A 17,704-nucleotide genomic window follows, 5' to 3' on the forward strand; every position below is an offset into this window, starting at 1 on the left:
AAGTGATCAAGTGAGTTGGACATTTATCCCGGACTTTTCACTTGTCCTGACTGTATGAAGGATCAAGCACATGACCGTATGAATCATCAAGTGAGTGACCTAGTGAGCAACTAAGTGTGTTGGACATTCAGCCCTGGATATTTCATACCTGACATTTCGCCCCTTCTGTAAATTCATACGGTCCCGCACTTGATCATTCATTCGATTAATCATACGGTCATTCACTCATTTGGTCATTCAGGACCATCATTTCAACTTTTCTTGGGGGGACGGGACAAAGAACATTTACTCACTGTATTTACAATTTTATATAAATACATTTGTATGCATATATATACTTACCATTTTCAGTGTATTTTCAAAAGCCAGGGGTGGCATTCACTCATACGGTCACTCACTTAAATCACTTGGTAGCTCACACAGTCTGTCACTCATATGGGGACTTATACGTTCAGAGCAGGCAAAATGCCAGGTGAGAAATTTCCAGGATCGAAATGCAACGAGATAGAAATTTCCGGATCCTGTAGAAAACACTGGAAATTTTTGAAAAAGTTGGGACGGCCAAAATAATGTGAAAATATGGGAATGTCTCGGGAATGTGGGTCACGGGTCCATGTAAAGAGCAAATTGGCTCCCCGGGCAAAATTATTTTCTGATACTCTACCCAGCTATCATCAGCCGTCGGCCATGATCAGTTTACATGTTTAGTATCGACAATTTTAACCAGTATCGGGTATCATTTTCAAGAGGCCCCGGCCATGACCGGATGGGCCCGATGCGTTAAAGCAATCACTGACGGGTCCGTGATTGGAATCTCAATTTCCCACACATTTATCTAGAAAATATGGTCAGTTTGTGCTTTATGGATATTTGTGACGTAACATAATACGCTTCAGGAATTTTATTTTCGTGCCATTTGCTAAATACAACACAACTACTACTACTCATATCTTCCCTGTCGTCTGCTCTTTCAATTTATGTACTGTTTGTTTCGATTTTCTGCGGAATCCATTAACACGCTGAACACGAATTATGGCTGATCCCAAAGAAGGTAACGATATATTTATTAAATAATTTAAATATTTATTTAAATGAAATTAGTTAAAAAATCTAAATGTTTCATTGAGAAACTAAAAAATTTAAATAACACAGTTTCCATGATTTCCTTTTCATATGACTATATAATGTTTTTCAGTACAGTATAGTGCTCTACCCCAACAAATTCCTACAACTATTAATTACTACCGTACTCCTACGCATTAGCCGGCATGCCGGAAAACAGAGAGGGAGACCAGCATGCCAGGAATACCCTTGTTTTCTGGCATGCCGGAAAATTGGATTCATAGATTCTGGAAAAGGGGCCATTCAAGTATTACGTAAGCAGATTTTCAGCCATTTTTGACCCCCCCCCCCCTGTCAGCTGTTTAGAATATTTCATACCTTCAAAAATGGGTGGTTGATGTAAGCAACCTTCAAACCCCTCCCCCCCCCGATGCTGACGTAATACTTGAATGACCCCAAATTCTTGACTATATTCTAAAAGCCCATTGAGTTGGCTAAATGCAACTTGTGATCATTATGAATCCTTCCTTTGACTAGTATGCCGGGAATGGACTACTACTAAACCATATCATCGTCCATATTCCTCTGCGGAACTTCTAACGAATTGGTACATGTAGGAATGTGCGTGTCCGTACTGTGAACCTAATGTGAAGCTTGTTTCTGTGTAATGCTTTTTATAGTGCTGCGATCTGCCTCCTATTTTTCGAACCAGGAGTGAAGTGTTATGATTGAAGATTTTACTGTAGTAGGCCTGTTGCTCTCTGTGGCGAGACTTTTTAACGAGGAGATCGGCTTGCATTCGCACCTCGAAATTGGGAACAACAGAAAACCAACTTCTGCGGCGACGGTGGGGTTTGCTGGGAATGGACTAAGCCCCATCATTCAAAAAGCTGGTTTCACGGAATGCCGGGTATAATGCGGGGGAATACGGCGCATGGAATTCTCGGTGGTTCTCAAAGTGCGTCGTCAACCTTTGTCGGGGGGGGCGCGATATTGATGTGCGCCTTGTAGCATTGCTTTAAAGTGGTTCTTTTATGGATGCAGAATATCTAATGGAATATATATTCTGGGGAGCTGCGGATTAACTAGGATAAGGGAACAGTAGGTCACAAAAGTTTGAGAAACACTGATGGAATTGATACTGAAAAATATTTCTTCTTTACCAGACCCCATAGGTGAGGGGTCCCCGTTGGATGAGAAAACAATTAACTAATTACAGTGGAAAAAAATCCGATATAACTGCTGATACCCACTACGTACATGGTCAGCAGGCAAAATGTGGCCCGGCACCTCAAACCCAATTTTATAAAAATGAAATAGACAGCACATTTACAGATTGCTTGAGTGGCTCGTGATATAGTTCCAGGTCACTTAACCCTTAAATGCATAGCTTCGCATATGTTCAAAGCATTTTTAAAACTCGAAAACGGCCGATATTACACTTACAAAATTATTACGGCCGGTATTAGTTTTGTGCCCATTTGCTTGAAAACAAAATGGTAGGAAAAGGACGCAATATTTGCCATACCATTTGCACTTTTATGTGCTTTAATAATTACTAAAAAAATATGTTTTCCAAGTTTCTCTTTCAACCTTTATATTCAAAGACTAATCAACATTTAAAAAAAAATTGCACATTTAAGGGAAAGTGACCCGCAGTATATTTACAGATCACTCGTGTCCCTCGACACGTTTCTGAACCAAAAAATGAAGTGGCCCATATTCTCTAAAAGTTGAGCACCCTTGTGTGCTCCATATAGCAATAATCTCCTCTAATACAATATTTCTCAATGGTCCCGATGCAGATTTCATAGCGTTAATATATTCCGCCTACATTTCTCCGGTCTTTTGAGTGCCGTTTTACAGGCGTTTCTTCTGAATTTTTATACAGTAGTATATACACTGAATTTTATTCTGAAAATGGGAGCCGTGGCCTTCATTTGATAAGCACCACAAAATGCAAAAGGTTAAGTCCTTCAGGTTTCTCAAGTTCTATAGAAATAATTCATTTTTTTAAATAGCAAATAAAGACACAGATGATGCTGCATTTTCTCTTGAGTTTGAAAGCCGATTTATTGGAGCAATTGAAGAGCTGAAACTAAAAAGGGTAAGTTTGGAAGAAATGAATTCATTATGGTTTAATCATAAAACTGGAGTTCAATAAAAACCTCTCTTAATTGGATATTTTCCCATGCCAGGCTTGAAAATTTTTCTTGTCCTGAGTGATATAAGGTTACTAAAGTATGTGAATGCATTTCTGTAATAATTCATAACATGTAAGCTTGCCTTTATTGGCTCTATTGAGTTTAACATACGTGGTGCATAGCTAATAGCACACACTGCAAATTACTGGCGAACTGCTGTTGACCTTAAAGGCATACTTCAAATGAGAAAAATATCCAAATAACTTGTGGATCTCAGATAAATCATTCATATTGCAATGCAAAGGGTTGTACAGTTAAGAAAGTTTTTGTCTTGTCTCTCTCATAAGGCCAACAAAAAATAGAAATAAATTCCACATTCTTAAGTGCAATATTCGCCGAGATATTTGAATTAAAAAACACGGAAAATTTGAAAGAAAAAAAAAACGAAAGAAAGAAGTTTTGTCTGTTAGTTTATGCTGTTCTTTTCCAACATTTTGCCGTTTTTTGAATTCAAATATCTCAGAAAATATTGCACTTGGAAAAGGAATATTTTTCGTTCGACCCAGGAGAGACAAGGCAACAACTTTCTAACAGGGTTTTTCACAGCACAGGGTGTCCCTATAAAAAGCTATTTTTTTCATTTTAATAACCATACCTCTTGCAATATGAATGACTTATCTGAGGTCCAAACTTTACTAATGGAAGTATGACTCTTGGATCAACAGTTCACCAGTAATTTGCAGTGAGTGCTGTTAGTTATGCACCCTGTGCTACTTTTAAGTACAATATATATACCTGATCTTTAAACAGTATTTGTGTGATGTAATATTTTTCATGATGAACAAAATAATTCAATACTTTTTGATATTAAATTGTGCACTGATTTAGATCACCCTTATACGTATTTGATTGTATTTTCTCTGAACTAGATGGCCCTTGTTCCAGTCAAGTTGTCTAAAACATATCCAATAAAAATGAATATATAAAGTCCCTTTTCAATGCTTGCAGGATCTCCCTTCATATCTAAAAAACTTGATAATTTTTTTCCCCAAATAGGTACTGGAACGAGAAAATGAAAAAAATCTTAATTCCCTGCTGGGTATCAAGTATGATTTGGAACAAATAATAGTGAGTATAGTTTTTTTTCTCATGTACATGTTTACGGTTTACAAATCAGAAAAACTTTTAAAAAAGATATAATTTTAATGATAATATTCCAACATTGAGTATTAGTGCTATCAATTGTTCATATAGCATTCATTATAAAATTATCACTGAAGGAATAGAATGGAGGAAAATTATTTCACAAGATCTCTAATAATAATAAAAACACAGTATGCCTGATCGTAAAGTAATAACATTAAGAAGCTATCTTTTGTAAGCGTATATTCATAGCCAAAACAGAAAAGTATGTTTAAAACTGCATCATTCAGCGTTATTCAGCTATATTCAGCAAACATATTAAATTTAATTGCCCTCAGTCAGTAGTGCCATCTTACTCAGCGTAGGTGTGACTGAGGCCTTTGTGACTATGGGTGTAACTTATTTAAAGTGTGACAGATTTTCATGTATTAATTTTTTCTCTGTAAGAACATTTTGATCAAATGTCAATACTATGTAGGCTACCGTACGACAAAAGTTTTCAAGTCCATACAAAATGAAACATTGAACCCAAGGGGTGGGAAAAAACATCGTCAGCACTACCCCAGATCATTGCTTGTTGAACCAGTGACACTATTGCCCCTATAGGTTTTTTCAAGGAAAGAGGCAATAGGAAAATTGCTTTTCTAAAGGGGTAAGATAGGACTTTCTGACTACATGAACACAGAAAAAGATTGCTACCGCAGGGATTCTCACATTAAGGGGTTGGCACACCAACCTCTCAATCAGGATAAAAAAACTGCCATTTGGAATCGGCAATAAATTGTATGTCTCGGTCTAACTAGCCCTTGTGTGCAGAAAATGACCATGGTGCAACAAAAATAATCAATGAGGTAGGACGAATAGGTTGAATAATTCAGACTTCTGACCTTTAAAATAGACAGATCTTTTCATTGAATCATACCATAAAGAGAACTGAAGCACAAAACAAACAAAACACCAAGTTTTTTGAGAAAAAAATAATCAAAATCAAATGCAAAACGATTTCTGATACAAAAATTTCTGTGTCTTAAAAATTAAATGTTTATTGTAAATTTTATATTAACAGGAAGATGAGAGAAGAAAACATGCAAAAGAAAAGGAAGAACTGGAACGAGAGATGTCAAGCCTCAAAAAAGAAATAGATGATAGAACTTATCAAGTCAAGGATATGAAAGTAACCTATGAACATTTTTTTTTTGTTTCATATCTGTGAAATAGAACAGTCTCTTTGAAAAAAAAGTAAATGCACTCCACCAAAAAATTTATTAAAGAGAATTAAGAGAATTAATTAAATTTATATTATTATATCTCTTATAATTAATTATAAGAGAAATAATTTTCTATAAAAAGACTGCGAGCATGAAGATTCTTGAGAAAGGGGAATGTATTGCTTCTTTTATACACAGGGGGAATGAGATCTCGTCCCTGTGATATTCCATCTCATTAAGTTAATGAAGTATATCTATGGGTAGACATAGTCGAGTTCAGGAAATTTACAAGAACTTTTTCAGTTAATTTTTTGAAAAAAACCGAAAGGGGGAAAAACTAGTACATCAATTCAATTTCAACTTGGCCTGTAAAAGTTTAATTTCTTAACCTGTGTTAAATGAATGATACCTATAAAATAGCAGACTCAGTGTACATCTTTGAACAAAAAGCAGGTTTGCAGTCAAGTGAAGTTTTGAAAAAAAACAGAATAGGGAACAGTGATTGCTTATAGCGAAAATATTGAGATCACACTTTTGCTCAAAGATCGGTGGATGAGCAGCTTGCTATTTCAAGCAGCTCTAGCTGCAGTTCCTCCTGTCTAAATCAATAACTATCAACTTACGGTTAGGTTCCAATCTAACCATATTTTATAATGTTTCAATGAAAATCTTTCTAATATCAAAGAATCTGACACACACAGGGTGATTCCATAATTCCCCTTGCCGAATTTTACTGGAAAATCGTTGATCCTAGAAGCATACTTCTTATTCGAAAAGCTATCCAAATACGTGTAGATCTCAAATACATCATTCATGTTGGAAGGGCTTTTAGTGAAATATAAAAATTAACTTCTCATATGGAACATAAATAATAATGGTATAAATTAATGTTACAAAATTAATAACCTGTCCTAAAAACCCCAATTAGAAAGTTGTTGCTCTATCTCGCCTGAGGCCAACAAAAAAATTTCCATGTTTCTAACTGCAATATTCATTATGATATGTGAATTCCAAAATTGAGAAAGAAAAACATAAACTGACACTTTTTCCTCGCTTATGCTGCTCTTTCCGAACTTTTTCATTTTTTTAATTGGCCTCAGGAGAAACAGGGCAAAAACTTTCTATTGGGTTTTTTTAGGGCAGGATGTCTGTATAAAAAATTAATTTCCATATTTTAATAACTATACAACCCTTTGCAACATGAATGATGCACACATCTAAGATCATCATATACTACACATTATTTAGATACTTTTTCAAGTTGGAAGTAAGTCTCTGGGATCAACTGTTTGCCAGTAAAATATGGCAAAGGGGAATTAAGTAATCACTTTGTACATACTTTAGCAGTAAAAGAAAATCAAACTATTATTGAAAGAATTTTTCTCAACTTTTATTCTTAAAAAGAGTAGCATCAAAAAATTAATGATTCCAAAAATAAATACAAACAACTTTTTCATCAGTATTAAATTTCAAACTTCAAAGTGCTATTTTTTTTCCCAATTCAAACATGAATTTATAAAAGTTTTTTCTGTGAATAGAAAATATTTATCTTTCCTTATTAGGATGGTCAAGAGCAAATTTCAAAAATGTATAAAAATGAGATAAATACTTTGAGGGATCAGCTCGTAGCTGTGCATGTAAGTATAAACATTACTGTACAATAGAATATTGTATTCTGAAAAAAAGAATGTTGATATACTGTATTAGCATTTGATGAATAAATGAAAACCACTGATAAGAAAGTGATTATAAAAGTTAATGATATACACGCATGCTGAAATTCTATTACACGAATTATATTAAATTGTTATCCTAAAATACGTACCAACAATTTATAGAGATTATAGAGAATGTGAATGAGAAAAAAATTTGGATTAAAATAAGTAAAACCATGTATGTGATGAATTTATCTTAACACAGTAAAACCCCTATTTACGGACACCCCTCTTTTATGCAATTTTTTTTAATCATGCGAATGACCGTAAAAGAGGGAGGTCTTACTAAAATATAAAATATTATATAAATAATTTTGTTACTAAAGAATCCAGGCATCATTTTGTGTGCATATTCAATATTTCTCCAATTCCATTGATTGATGCAAAGCCTGAAAATAAGTGAATGTTTTATTTCTACAGGGTGAAAAGCTGACATTACAGAAGCAATTAAAGAGCGTTGATAACAAGCTGAGACTTCATAACAGTGTGCTGGAAACTGTATCTAAACGATTTGCTGAATTTCAACAAGAAGCCTCTAAACTCGAATATCAACAAAAAGAACTTGAAAAAATGCATGGTGACCTAAACAGAAAAGGTAATTAATATAACGAGTGTGAATATTTATGAGAAAAAGGTGAACAACCTTCATTGCTCGAAAAACTGACCTTAACTAGGCTTATATATATAAAATATAGTACTATGTATCTCAAGATATAATAATAGGTGTTCTTTTAAGATAAAATAGTATGAATCAAATTATGTGCTGATTTAACATTGTTAATTGGTCAATAATGAAAAGTTGAGAAATTCGTTCAAAATTTACCTGACAATAAAATAACATTATCTGGCACATATAAACAAAAATTTATTCAAACAAACAAAATTTACTTAAGAATCTATGTATTTTTTTATCAACTTATCATTGATTTCAGTCGATCAAACTCTTGATTTGGTGGAAAAGCAGAATATGAAGAGCAAACATCTGATGGATACGATCAAAAGGATGGCTCATCGAAATTCTTCTCTAACCACTGAACTTGCAAAATCCAGGTAAATTACCAGTATAGACTGATAATAAAGAATTGAGCCCATAATCGAGTTGCTTTCAAGGTTAGTGCTAAAGTGCAATAAGCATGTGATCCTCTGTAACATGCCTTGTGACATGCCTGTAAGCTGACAGGGCTCTTAAGACTGATTCATCTCAAGCATTGTCATGCACTCTATTAAAAATATAATTATCACTGGATGACTTTTCTTTCCAAGTTCACCTCAGCATAATATCCAGAAAATAACTGTTTTCTTGATAATTATCCTGCTCATAAAATGAAAAATATGTGAGAAACATGTGATTGAAAGTAATTTCTCTGTATGTCAAGAGTAATATATGTTTACATTTAAATATATATTGCCACCTTATAATGAAAACCTTGTATATCAAATTTCTAACTTCATAGAAAGAGTAAAAAAAAAAGTTGGGAAGTCCCATTGAATAACACAAAAAAGGGTTCTTTTTTCCCTCCTATAGAGAGCGCGTGGTTGACTATATTTTTTTCTCTCAAAAAACTGTAATAGGTGAGATGTAATGTTTTAATCTAAAACTCTGTCAAAAAGTCACTTTCAAAAAAATTTATGCACGAGGTTTTCATTATAAGGTGACGATATGTGTATTCATCTGAAAATTTTCATTATTCTATAATGCAAAAAATTACTGAAATTATATGTACTTTACAAAATCAGTAGAAACTGCAATAACCAGGATGTTGCTCAACAAGATATTTCATTTAATCAATTCATATTGACCCACTAGGACACAGTCCCCTGGGATCATATAGTGTCTGTATCATAGTCATGTTCATAGGCTGACTTAGAATTTTCTCAAGGAGGTGTTTCAGACTTTTTTTTCCTTCTGAAGGGGTTTATGTTTTTTCCTGCAAAATAACACTATAATCTTAGCTAGAGACGTAAAATGTCTGCTAGGAGTACTATTATAAGTAACTTCAGAATATTATAAGTTCTTGATGAGAATATTCTCCTGTTATTTATAATATAGTTACATAATATCCTTGAGAATATTCTCTGGAAGGACTACTTTCATAAACTACTGGGGAAAATATTCTTATAGAAAATAATAAGAATTATTCTGAAGTTATTAATAATAGTCCTTCCTTGATGAAAGAATATTCTTCAGTTCCTGAAATCTTTCCAGAGAGTATTATCAAGAATATATGTAATAACATGTATTATAATAAATAATCTTGATATATATATATATATACACACACACTTACTTGAGAATAATAATTATTTTTGATAAGAATATTCTCTAGTATAGTTTATAATAGTAGTCCTTTGAGAGAATATTCTCTGTCCCTGTTAAGAAGATGGGTATATTGAAGTTTGTAGACCACAATATTGAAGTTAGAAGCCCAAACCACCCCTTTGCGTACGCCAATGGTCATGTTTGTCATTTTTGTTTTTTTCATCTTTCCTTGCTTGATAGAATTAATGTATGTTTAAATATATGTTCATGTCTCAAATGTGTTTCATGAGTGTGTTGTGTTAATAATTAAAAAAATTTTTTTTTAGCTATCTAAAATCAGATTAACTTTTACTATGCATTTCAAAAATATATAATTTTTCCATGTGCAGGTCAAAAGTTATTGTTAGAGTTCTATCAGGACAAATGGGAATTCTAAAAATGCCAAAACCACATCTGACAAAAGTAAGATTCTCATAAATGTTAAGGATATTATTAAATAGAAAATTATGTTAAACATATCATGTTAACAATTATGGTATTTCCAGCCAATCTAATAGAACTAACCAACTTGGAAAATTAATTCATAATATTTTTATTCGATACAGCTACCTGAGGTTACTCAACACTCTGAATGGGAAGCGAAGTACAATAGTCTTGAAGAAAGGCACAAGGTAGCAAAATTTAAAAAACTTGGTAAAAATTTTTCATTAAATATGTATTAGAAACAAGTTTCCAGTTACCAAATTTTCAAGGGTTTCAGAGTTACTTTGAACTTTTGTTTTTATTCAAAGTTACATACTTTTAATATCAGCTTTTAGGAAACTAAGCTCAGAAATGTTAGATTAAATATATACACTATATTTGAAACTTATCTAAACTCGTTTTGAGACCAATATTTATTTTGGAAAATTAACATGGATTCACGCTTGAAACATTTTTTCAACAGGAGCTCCTTGTAAAGTTACAGAGTATGAGCAGTTTGCTCAACGAGCACATTGAAGCAAGAGAGAAGTCTGAAAAGGAAACACGGGAAGCCTTAGAGAAGATTGAATTTTTTGAAGAAAATTGTAACCGAATCGAAACAGAATTAGAGCTGGCAAATAGTCAAATACTGGAGCTTTCGAAAAGAAGCAACTGTTCTTCTAGTGGATCTGTGGTAAATTAACGCTTGTTTATAAATTCCCAAATTGATTTCCCTCCCCTTAAAAACATGCACACCATTTCTCTTACATTTCCTGTAACCATGAAATGATTAAAGTTCTGCAATGCAATTTTCAGACATACCATTCAAACTATATTTGCCTTTGTGCTTATATATTTCAACATAGACTAAATTCAAGTAGTAAAGTAATCAAATGTCAGCATTTTAGTTATGATTTTGTTAAAAATTAGTTTTTTATATGTACGTGTAATAATTTCCCCAAATAAAATTAATTTATTTTGGGACACTACAATAATGTATAAACAATTAGGGGATTAGAAATAATTAAAAAACACTACATTCAATGAGACAGACATAAACCTTAGCCTCTAACAAACACTCAGCTGTTTGAACTTATAATTATCAATCATGATATGAGATGGACGATCTTGATTTGAAAAACAAAATTTGTTAACAAGTGTGTTTTCAAGAACTGTCCATATTCTTTTTAACCTTCTCGCCAATATTGACAAGATATCTTGCTTTAAAAGTTTATTGTGGCAATGACCAGCACACATAGTTTGTAAAGTTGATTTCTCTACGGATGGAAAATTTTTTCGTACTTTGTACCCGCTGAAAATTCAGATAAAATTACTTGGGAAAAAAATGTGGTACTTTACACAGGGTTCAATATTTTCTGCTACAGTATTTCCAATATATACCTGTGAAATTAATTATACTAGAGAAGAAAGTAACAAAAAAAAAAATATATATATATATATAAAAATAAATAAATATATATATATAAATAGAATGCAGCACCCCCCCCCCCCCCCACACACACACACACACAGTAATACCTTTAATATATTTTTAGAACATATGTGACTACCCGTGTTCGCCAATACGTATCTAGATGCGTGATTCATGCATTAAAATTCAATTTCATGCCTACAGAATGATACTCCTTTGATACTTTAGAGTTAATAGAGTTAAATCTCACTGATAAAAAAAACCCTTTATTATTTAAGTTATGGAGAACATTGAAATTACTCTTCAAAAATTTATATTTTTGGGAAACACTGGTGACTACATTTAATCACGTAGAAGTTATTAGCCATTGCTCAACACAAATATTAAATAAAAAATGGGTAAAAGATACCCATTTTTACCCAAGGATAAAGAACCTGTTCAAGTGATCCTATAAAAGAGTTTCCAATTCACTCTCTTTTGTATATTGATAATTCACTGTCTTTTTAGGAAAGAGCAGAAAAAACTATGGATGCAGAGGTGCAAGTCACGTTTTCAGACTTCAAGTCTGTGAATTCAACCTTTGTTAGACTTGACAGCCAGAAATCACAGATTCAAGAAGATAGCAACATTGAAGGTGGAACTGGAGGAAAAGATTCCTAGCCTATCATAGCCAAATACCAAGTTGTTAAAAAAACATATGCAAGAAATTATGAAATCTGTGATTATGAAGGAAAACTAAAGAGCTCATATTAATAAACTATAGGTTAAAAAAAAATCGGCATGTATCAATTTTGGTGCACTTGAACATATTACTCAAACTCTCATACTTGTGGTATATTTTCTTTGTGTGCTTTTGCTGTTCAATATTCATTTTTCATTCCTTGTATAATATTTCATATGCTAAGTATGACCAAAATTTTTTTTAAATTTGTATCGAGACAAATAAAAAACTTTATTATAACTCCTATGAACATTTTATTTTTAGCATTGTAGATATAATCAGTGAATGAACAAATAGCTTTAAATCTGTATAGCTTTACTTTTATGAACCAAAAACAAACTTTGTCGGGTAAAATAAAAACTAAAAATATGTGCTTGAGATCAATATACAGTAGATGCTCTTTATAATGACCTCACTCACAACAGAAAATATAGTCTATAGTTTCCATATGATAGTCTTCATATGGAAAAATTTGGGGCTTATCCTACTGGTTACAATGGAATGGTCACTATAATATGGGGTAATTGTAACGAGTGGTGACTGCATAAATTTTCTTCCAGTGATTTTAAAGGTTTAATTATAATTCAACTTTTATTATTATTCAAGGTTGAAATATTTTTGCCCTGCAACAGAGAGCTAATTCTCTTTTCAGTACGTTGAAATAAAACCGTTGTGGGGGGGGGGGGGGGGGCTTACTGATGTTTAACTGAATTCGGTAAAATCTGTTGAAGCACATGAAAAGACTTGCATCTACTGTGGTTGACAGTTTGACCTAACTGATGGTGTCAACAGCATACTTTGTCTATCATTTATGGACATATTTATATAAAATTATTTTTCTAGTTGTCAAACTTGGAATGTTTTTACACATTACAAGTTTGACAACTAGAAAAAATAGTTACCAGATTGGAACAACCCCAAAAAAATTATTTTTTAAAATTGCATCAATCCACCCTTGAAGAAAGCACCAATGCTGAACTGTGGTAGGGAAAAGAAAATGAAAAATTTTCCGGTTGTAAGTATTGAAATACCTCTCAGTCTCAATACTTACAAGAGGGAGATTGACTATTTTTGTCACGTCATTTTTTGCATGAGGAATAATTAGACTGATTTATAATTCAAACACCAGCATTCAACATTTTGCCTTTTTTTAATACTAACCGAGAAGTTGGTGCTTTAACCCTTGGTTCCCTGTGGTAGCAATATTTTTCTGTAGTCCTATTGTTGCCGTTTCTGTTGCACCTCTGCATCAGGAAAGTTTCTGACAAGTATGAATCGGGTATCGAACTCAACACTTCAAAACATTCTTTGGTACTTTACGCAAGTATCTTATCAACCTGCGCTATTGTGCCCAAGGAGATTGGGGTAGAAAATCACGCTAATAAGCATGAATATTGATGGCTATAACAGTTTAATAGCAATGTGTTCTTAACATAAAAAAAAATCAGTATCATTAAATCTTTTTGATATACTTGAGTAAGAAAAAAAAAGACAATACAAATGAATGACTAAATTCCAACATATTAGTGAAAAAATAATTATAATAAAAAACATCAGAAATCTGTGAATTTACATGCATTTCTATTCAAAATGTCATTCTATATAAGTTTCTTAGTTTGATAAATCAGCCATGAAATTATCAATTCGTTCAGATACTAAAATGTCTGTTTATAATACAGTGTCCATTTTTACAGCTATGATACAAAGTCATATAAAAAAAAGTGTGTATCACTTCTTGACAATTCATGTAGTATAAAAAAAAAAATCTGAATTTCTAAGTGCTGATGAAAATGCATGTAGCACTTTAAAAGATTTGCAATAAAGGCAAACGTGTTTGTGTATATGTGCATAAAATATAATTTGATTTCCTATATAAAAAAAAATGCATCTCATAATTTACATGTATGTACAAATGATAGTAATCTATCGACTAAAATTTCAATTTCTAAAGAGACTTAGGTGAAGCACATGGCGAATTCTTTCCTTTGACTCGATTGAAATCTTCTTTTCAAACAAGGTCCACCTACATGGAAAGGAAAAACACAAAACCTTATAATAAAAATGAAATACGTTGATTGGTGTAATTTTATATGGGAGATAGAAATTTGAGAGATAATATTTACGAAATATTCGGCTGGTTTCAAATTAGCATGAAACATAGAATTCAAGTTATCCTAGGTGTAGTACACTCATATACACATTACTGAATCAGACTGGAAAATAGAAAAATTGAGGAAATCCACACTCAGTAGTGGACTGAAAACAGATGTGTCAGAGCTTAACAAATCTTAAGGAGAAAAATTAATTTCTCTCCAAAAAAATTGTTGTAAATGCCTAAAAGTTTTGTATTGTGATTACTGAATTGGGGTCCAATGAAAAAACAAAATTTTCAGAATTGATGTTATGTACAAACCACCATAAAAAGGGGAAATCAAGCTTGTAGAAAGTTGAAAAAATAATTTCAAACTATTTTTATAGGAAAATATTAACAGAAAAGCATGCTGGGCTTTCAAGAAATTTAATTGAAACCAGTTTGTGAACTCGCTGGCCTAGCTGACGCAGTAAATTTCAAGCTTTTGCCATCCCCATACATCGATCTATGATGGGAGGACACACACCTATGATTTTGGGGTTATTGCTATGTTGACATATTTTTTGTGATAATTAGTCATTTATGATTATGGTTATCTATGGCAACCCCAACGGTCAAAATAATTGAGATATTGATATCTTAGAGATCAATAGATAAAGATAAAAAAGAACAAAAAGATATATAGGGGCTGGCAAAAACCCGGCAAGAGCTAGAAATTCAGACATTGGCTAGGCAAACTGGCCATTTTCGTGCATTGGTAGTAACATATATAGCTTGATGTGAATTTGTATATTTGGTAAATTACCATGCGTTATATGCTTAAGGCAATAAGACAAATGTCAGGGACCCATAAATGAAGAAAAATATGTGCTGCACTTTGCCTAAAATACTAATGAATTTTCAATTAAAAGCATTTTTAAAGACAATAAAATTAAATAAATGACCTGATATATTGACACCCTTGGGTACCATAATAAAGGGCTATAATTGAATGACTTATAAATGTCACTCTACACTAAAGAAACTTTCGTTGTTTTTTTGTATTACCTCACACACTTGACCTCACTCCCAATCATTTAATTGGATAGTTTGGATTTGGCTATCCACTTGGCGACCCCCATTAGCTGGGTGCATATATATTCCCTTTCTTTTCTTTCACACCAAACATGGCCCAGTGTCTATTTGCTTTAGCCAAATTTAGCCCTTGACCCTGCCGATGGGCAGGATCATGTCGATGAAACCTTTATTAAACACAACTAAATTTATATAGAAAGAATTTAATATATACCAAATATTATAGCACAAAATTTTTTAAAAACATTGAATAAACAAAAAGAAAAAAAAGTGGGAAAAATACAAAAGCGATGCAAATATATAAAAACACTGAAGAAATGTGAAAATACAAAAACAGGATATATAGATTAAAACATCTAGCATAAATAGGTTCAAGAACATGTCAGTGAATGACATGAAACTAATGCCAATAATGATATCACCATGCTGTGACAGTTATGAGTTTCCAAAACCAAATTTTTCAATTGTGATAATGGCATAATACGAGTGAAGCAATGTTTCTTTGTTTTAGAGCATAGTTTTCCAACCTTTTCAGTCCCATCACCCCCCTCCTTCAGAAATTTTTTTCTTCCATTGCCCCCAACGAAATTTAACCCATAGGATCCTATGTTACACCCGTAGCTTCTACCGCCCCCGGCACATTCTATCGCCCCCCAGGGAGTGTTAATGCTCACGTTGGGAATCACTGTTGTAGAGTGACAGTTACATCATTTAGTCATAACCTATGGATATTGGCACTCAGGAGTGTCTAGAGGCATCAGGTCACTTATTGTATTTGTCTTTAAAAACATTTTTCAATAGAAAAAATTTATTGGCCATGGCATCCCCTTGCAGAATAATATTCAGCACATAATGTAAAAACAATAAGTTAATTTTTTAATCCAAGCTCATAAACCCTCTAAAACCTCTCCAAATAACCCGGGGGGGGGGGGGTGAACTATTGCCTTAACAAGTAGGTTAAGAAGCTTTAGGTCCAGACCTTTCAAAGGATGAACTGGTACACTCAAACACTAAGTTGTGGAAATTCTGATAGAATAATAAGCTTCCTCTATCACATGGGATCATCAGACAAAATAAACTTCATTGAAGTGCATGCAATTTTCTTCCTTTACATAAATTTTCTCTCAGTAACCAAAAAAAACTTACCTATTCAGCTGTAAGACATGTATTTATAATAATTTTTCCTCTTATGTCTCGTATTTTGACTCTACCGTTGGAGTAATAAGTTTCAGTTCTTCCACTATTGAAGACAGTCTTAATCGAGCCATCAGTGTACTCCCTTTTCTATAATTTAAAAAAAAATTATACTTTGCATTGAATATATATGGACAAAATGCATGATTTTCAAGCAATTGACAGCATTCGAGACAGAGAGAGAGAGAGATGACCGTTACATTTCTTTTTGTCTGATAAATACATGTAAAAGCGTAATTTTCATAAATGAAGTTGATGACTCACGAAATCTTAGCTTATTGATTTTGATATAATACAGTGAATATAAAAAAGAGAGAATAAATGACGTTTAAGTGAACTTTAGCCTAGTCTTATCACACTAAATTCTAAATTAAAAAAAAACATGGTGTTAGAAAAATTTCATGTCGTCAATACACACAATACAAAGTTTAAAAAAGTGTTAATTAGGAATTAAATTATATATAACACAAACAAAATGGAATAGATCTTAGAAGAGAAATTTTTATTCTTTAAAGTTCCTCCTCAGAGGGCTTTACCCCTTCAAAAAGTTCAATCTTTGTAGATTATGAAATTTGTTCAAAAAATATCTGACTATAATTTTTTGAGCATAAATGAATGAAGCTTGGAAGCCATGGTTTGGTGTATGTATGTAGGCGATCCTACTGCACTTGACTGAATTTTTCCCTTCCTGCAGAAGTCGCCAGTCACTGGCAGATCACTGATGAGTGAGGAAATTCAAGTAAATGGTGTCAGATTTTTGTTCGACCAAAATCTGGTATCTTTCAGGAGCATTTTCAGCTTGAGGGAAGAGCGAGAAGTCACGTAAAGTCATGTCGGGAGAGTAGAGAGCCTGACGAAGCACAGACATGTTGTGCTTGGCTAGGAAATGCTGAACCAAATATGAAGAATGGGCTGGTGTGTTATTCTGATGGAGATGCCCACAGGTCCGGCTGTTTGCATCTCACAGCATCACGAAGGCGACAGAATCTCTTGGCAGTGCTCCTTGGTGATGGTTGTGCCTTGTGGTGCATACTCATGATGGGCCAACGCCACTGGAGTGAAAAAAAAAGATGGTCAGCATGACTGGGGTGGTCACTGATGTGGGCTATCTTATCTTTGAAGCAGTTGTGCTACTCCTTTATCTGTGGGATGCCTCCTTTGTCTCAGAAGATCCGCGGAATTTTATGAATTTTTTCC

General features: G+C 33.1%; 2 protein-coding genes across 2 annotated transcripts in view; one reads left to right on the top strand and one right to left on the bottom strand.

The window, feature by feature from the left end:
* The first annotated feature begins 913 nt into the window (after nt 1-913).
* Nucleotides 914-12,386, top strand: LOC149087373 (uncharacterized). The gene is made up of 11 exons (XM_089231446.1): nt 914-1,051; nt 3,084-3,169; nt 4,263-4,334; nt 5,416-5,523; nt 7,120-7,194; nt 7,693-7,867; nt 8,205-8,322; nt 9,922-9,994; nt 10,138-10,203; nt 10,479-10,688; nt 11,934-12,386. The coding sequence occupies exons 1-11, from the start codon at nt 1,033-1,035 to the stop codon at nt 12,084-12,086; spliced, it is 1,155 nt and encodes a 384-aa protein (XP_089087572.1). The 5' UTR covers nt 914-1,032; the 3' UTR covers nt 12,087-12,386.
* Nucleotides 12,387-13,672: 1,286 nt separating this feature from the next.
* Nucleotides 13,673-17,704, bottom strand: part of LOC149087374 (uncharacterized) — a 51,871-nt gene continuing 47,839 nt past the window's right edge. Inside the window, exons 22-23 of the mRNA XM_089231447.1 lie at nt 16,460-16,597; nt 13,673-14,170 (exon numbers count right to left, since the gene is read on the bottom strand). Coding sequence (XP_089087573.1) covers nt 16,460-16,597 — 138 coding nt within the window. The 3' untranslated portion in view covers nt 13,673-14,170. The remainder of the gene's footprint in view (nt 14,171-16,459; nt 16,598-17,704) is intronic.

This window comes from Pholcus phalangioides, unplaced genomic scaffold (genome assembly GCF_987345545.1).
Source record: "Pholcus phalangioides strain wild (caught in Gottingen) unplaced genomic scaffold, Ppha-v1.0 ptg000004l_1, whole genome shotgun sequence".
Classification (NCBI taxonomy): Eukaryota; Metazoa; Arthropoda; class Arachnida; order Araneae; family Pholcidae; genus Pholcus; species Pholcus phalangioides.

What these genes read in the sequence shown, in the direction of transcription:
- LOC149087373 (XM_089231446.1), top strand. An exon ending in AAGAGCTGAAACTAAAAAGG is followed by an intron (nt 3,170 to 4,262) that starts GTAAGTTTGGAA and finishes TTCCCCAAATAG; the next exon opens with GTACTGGAACGAGAAAATGA. An exon ending in GTTCTTCTAGTGGATCTGTG is followed by an intron (nt 10,689 to 11,933) that starts GTAAATTAACGC and finishes CTGTCTTTTTAG; the next exon opens with GAAAGAGCAGAAAAAACTAT.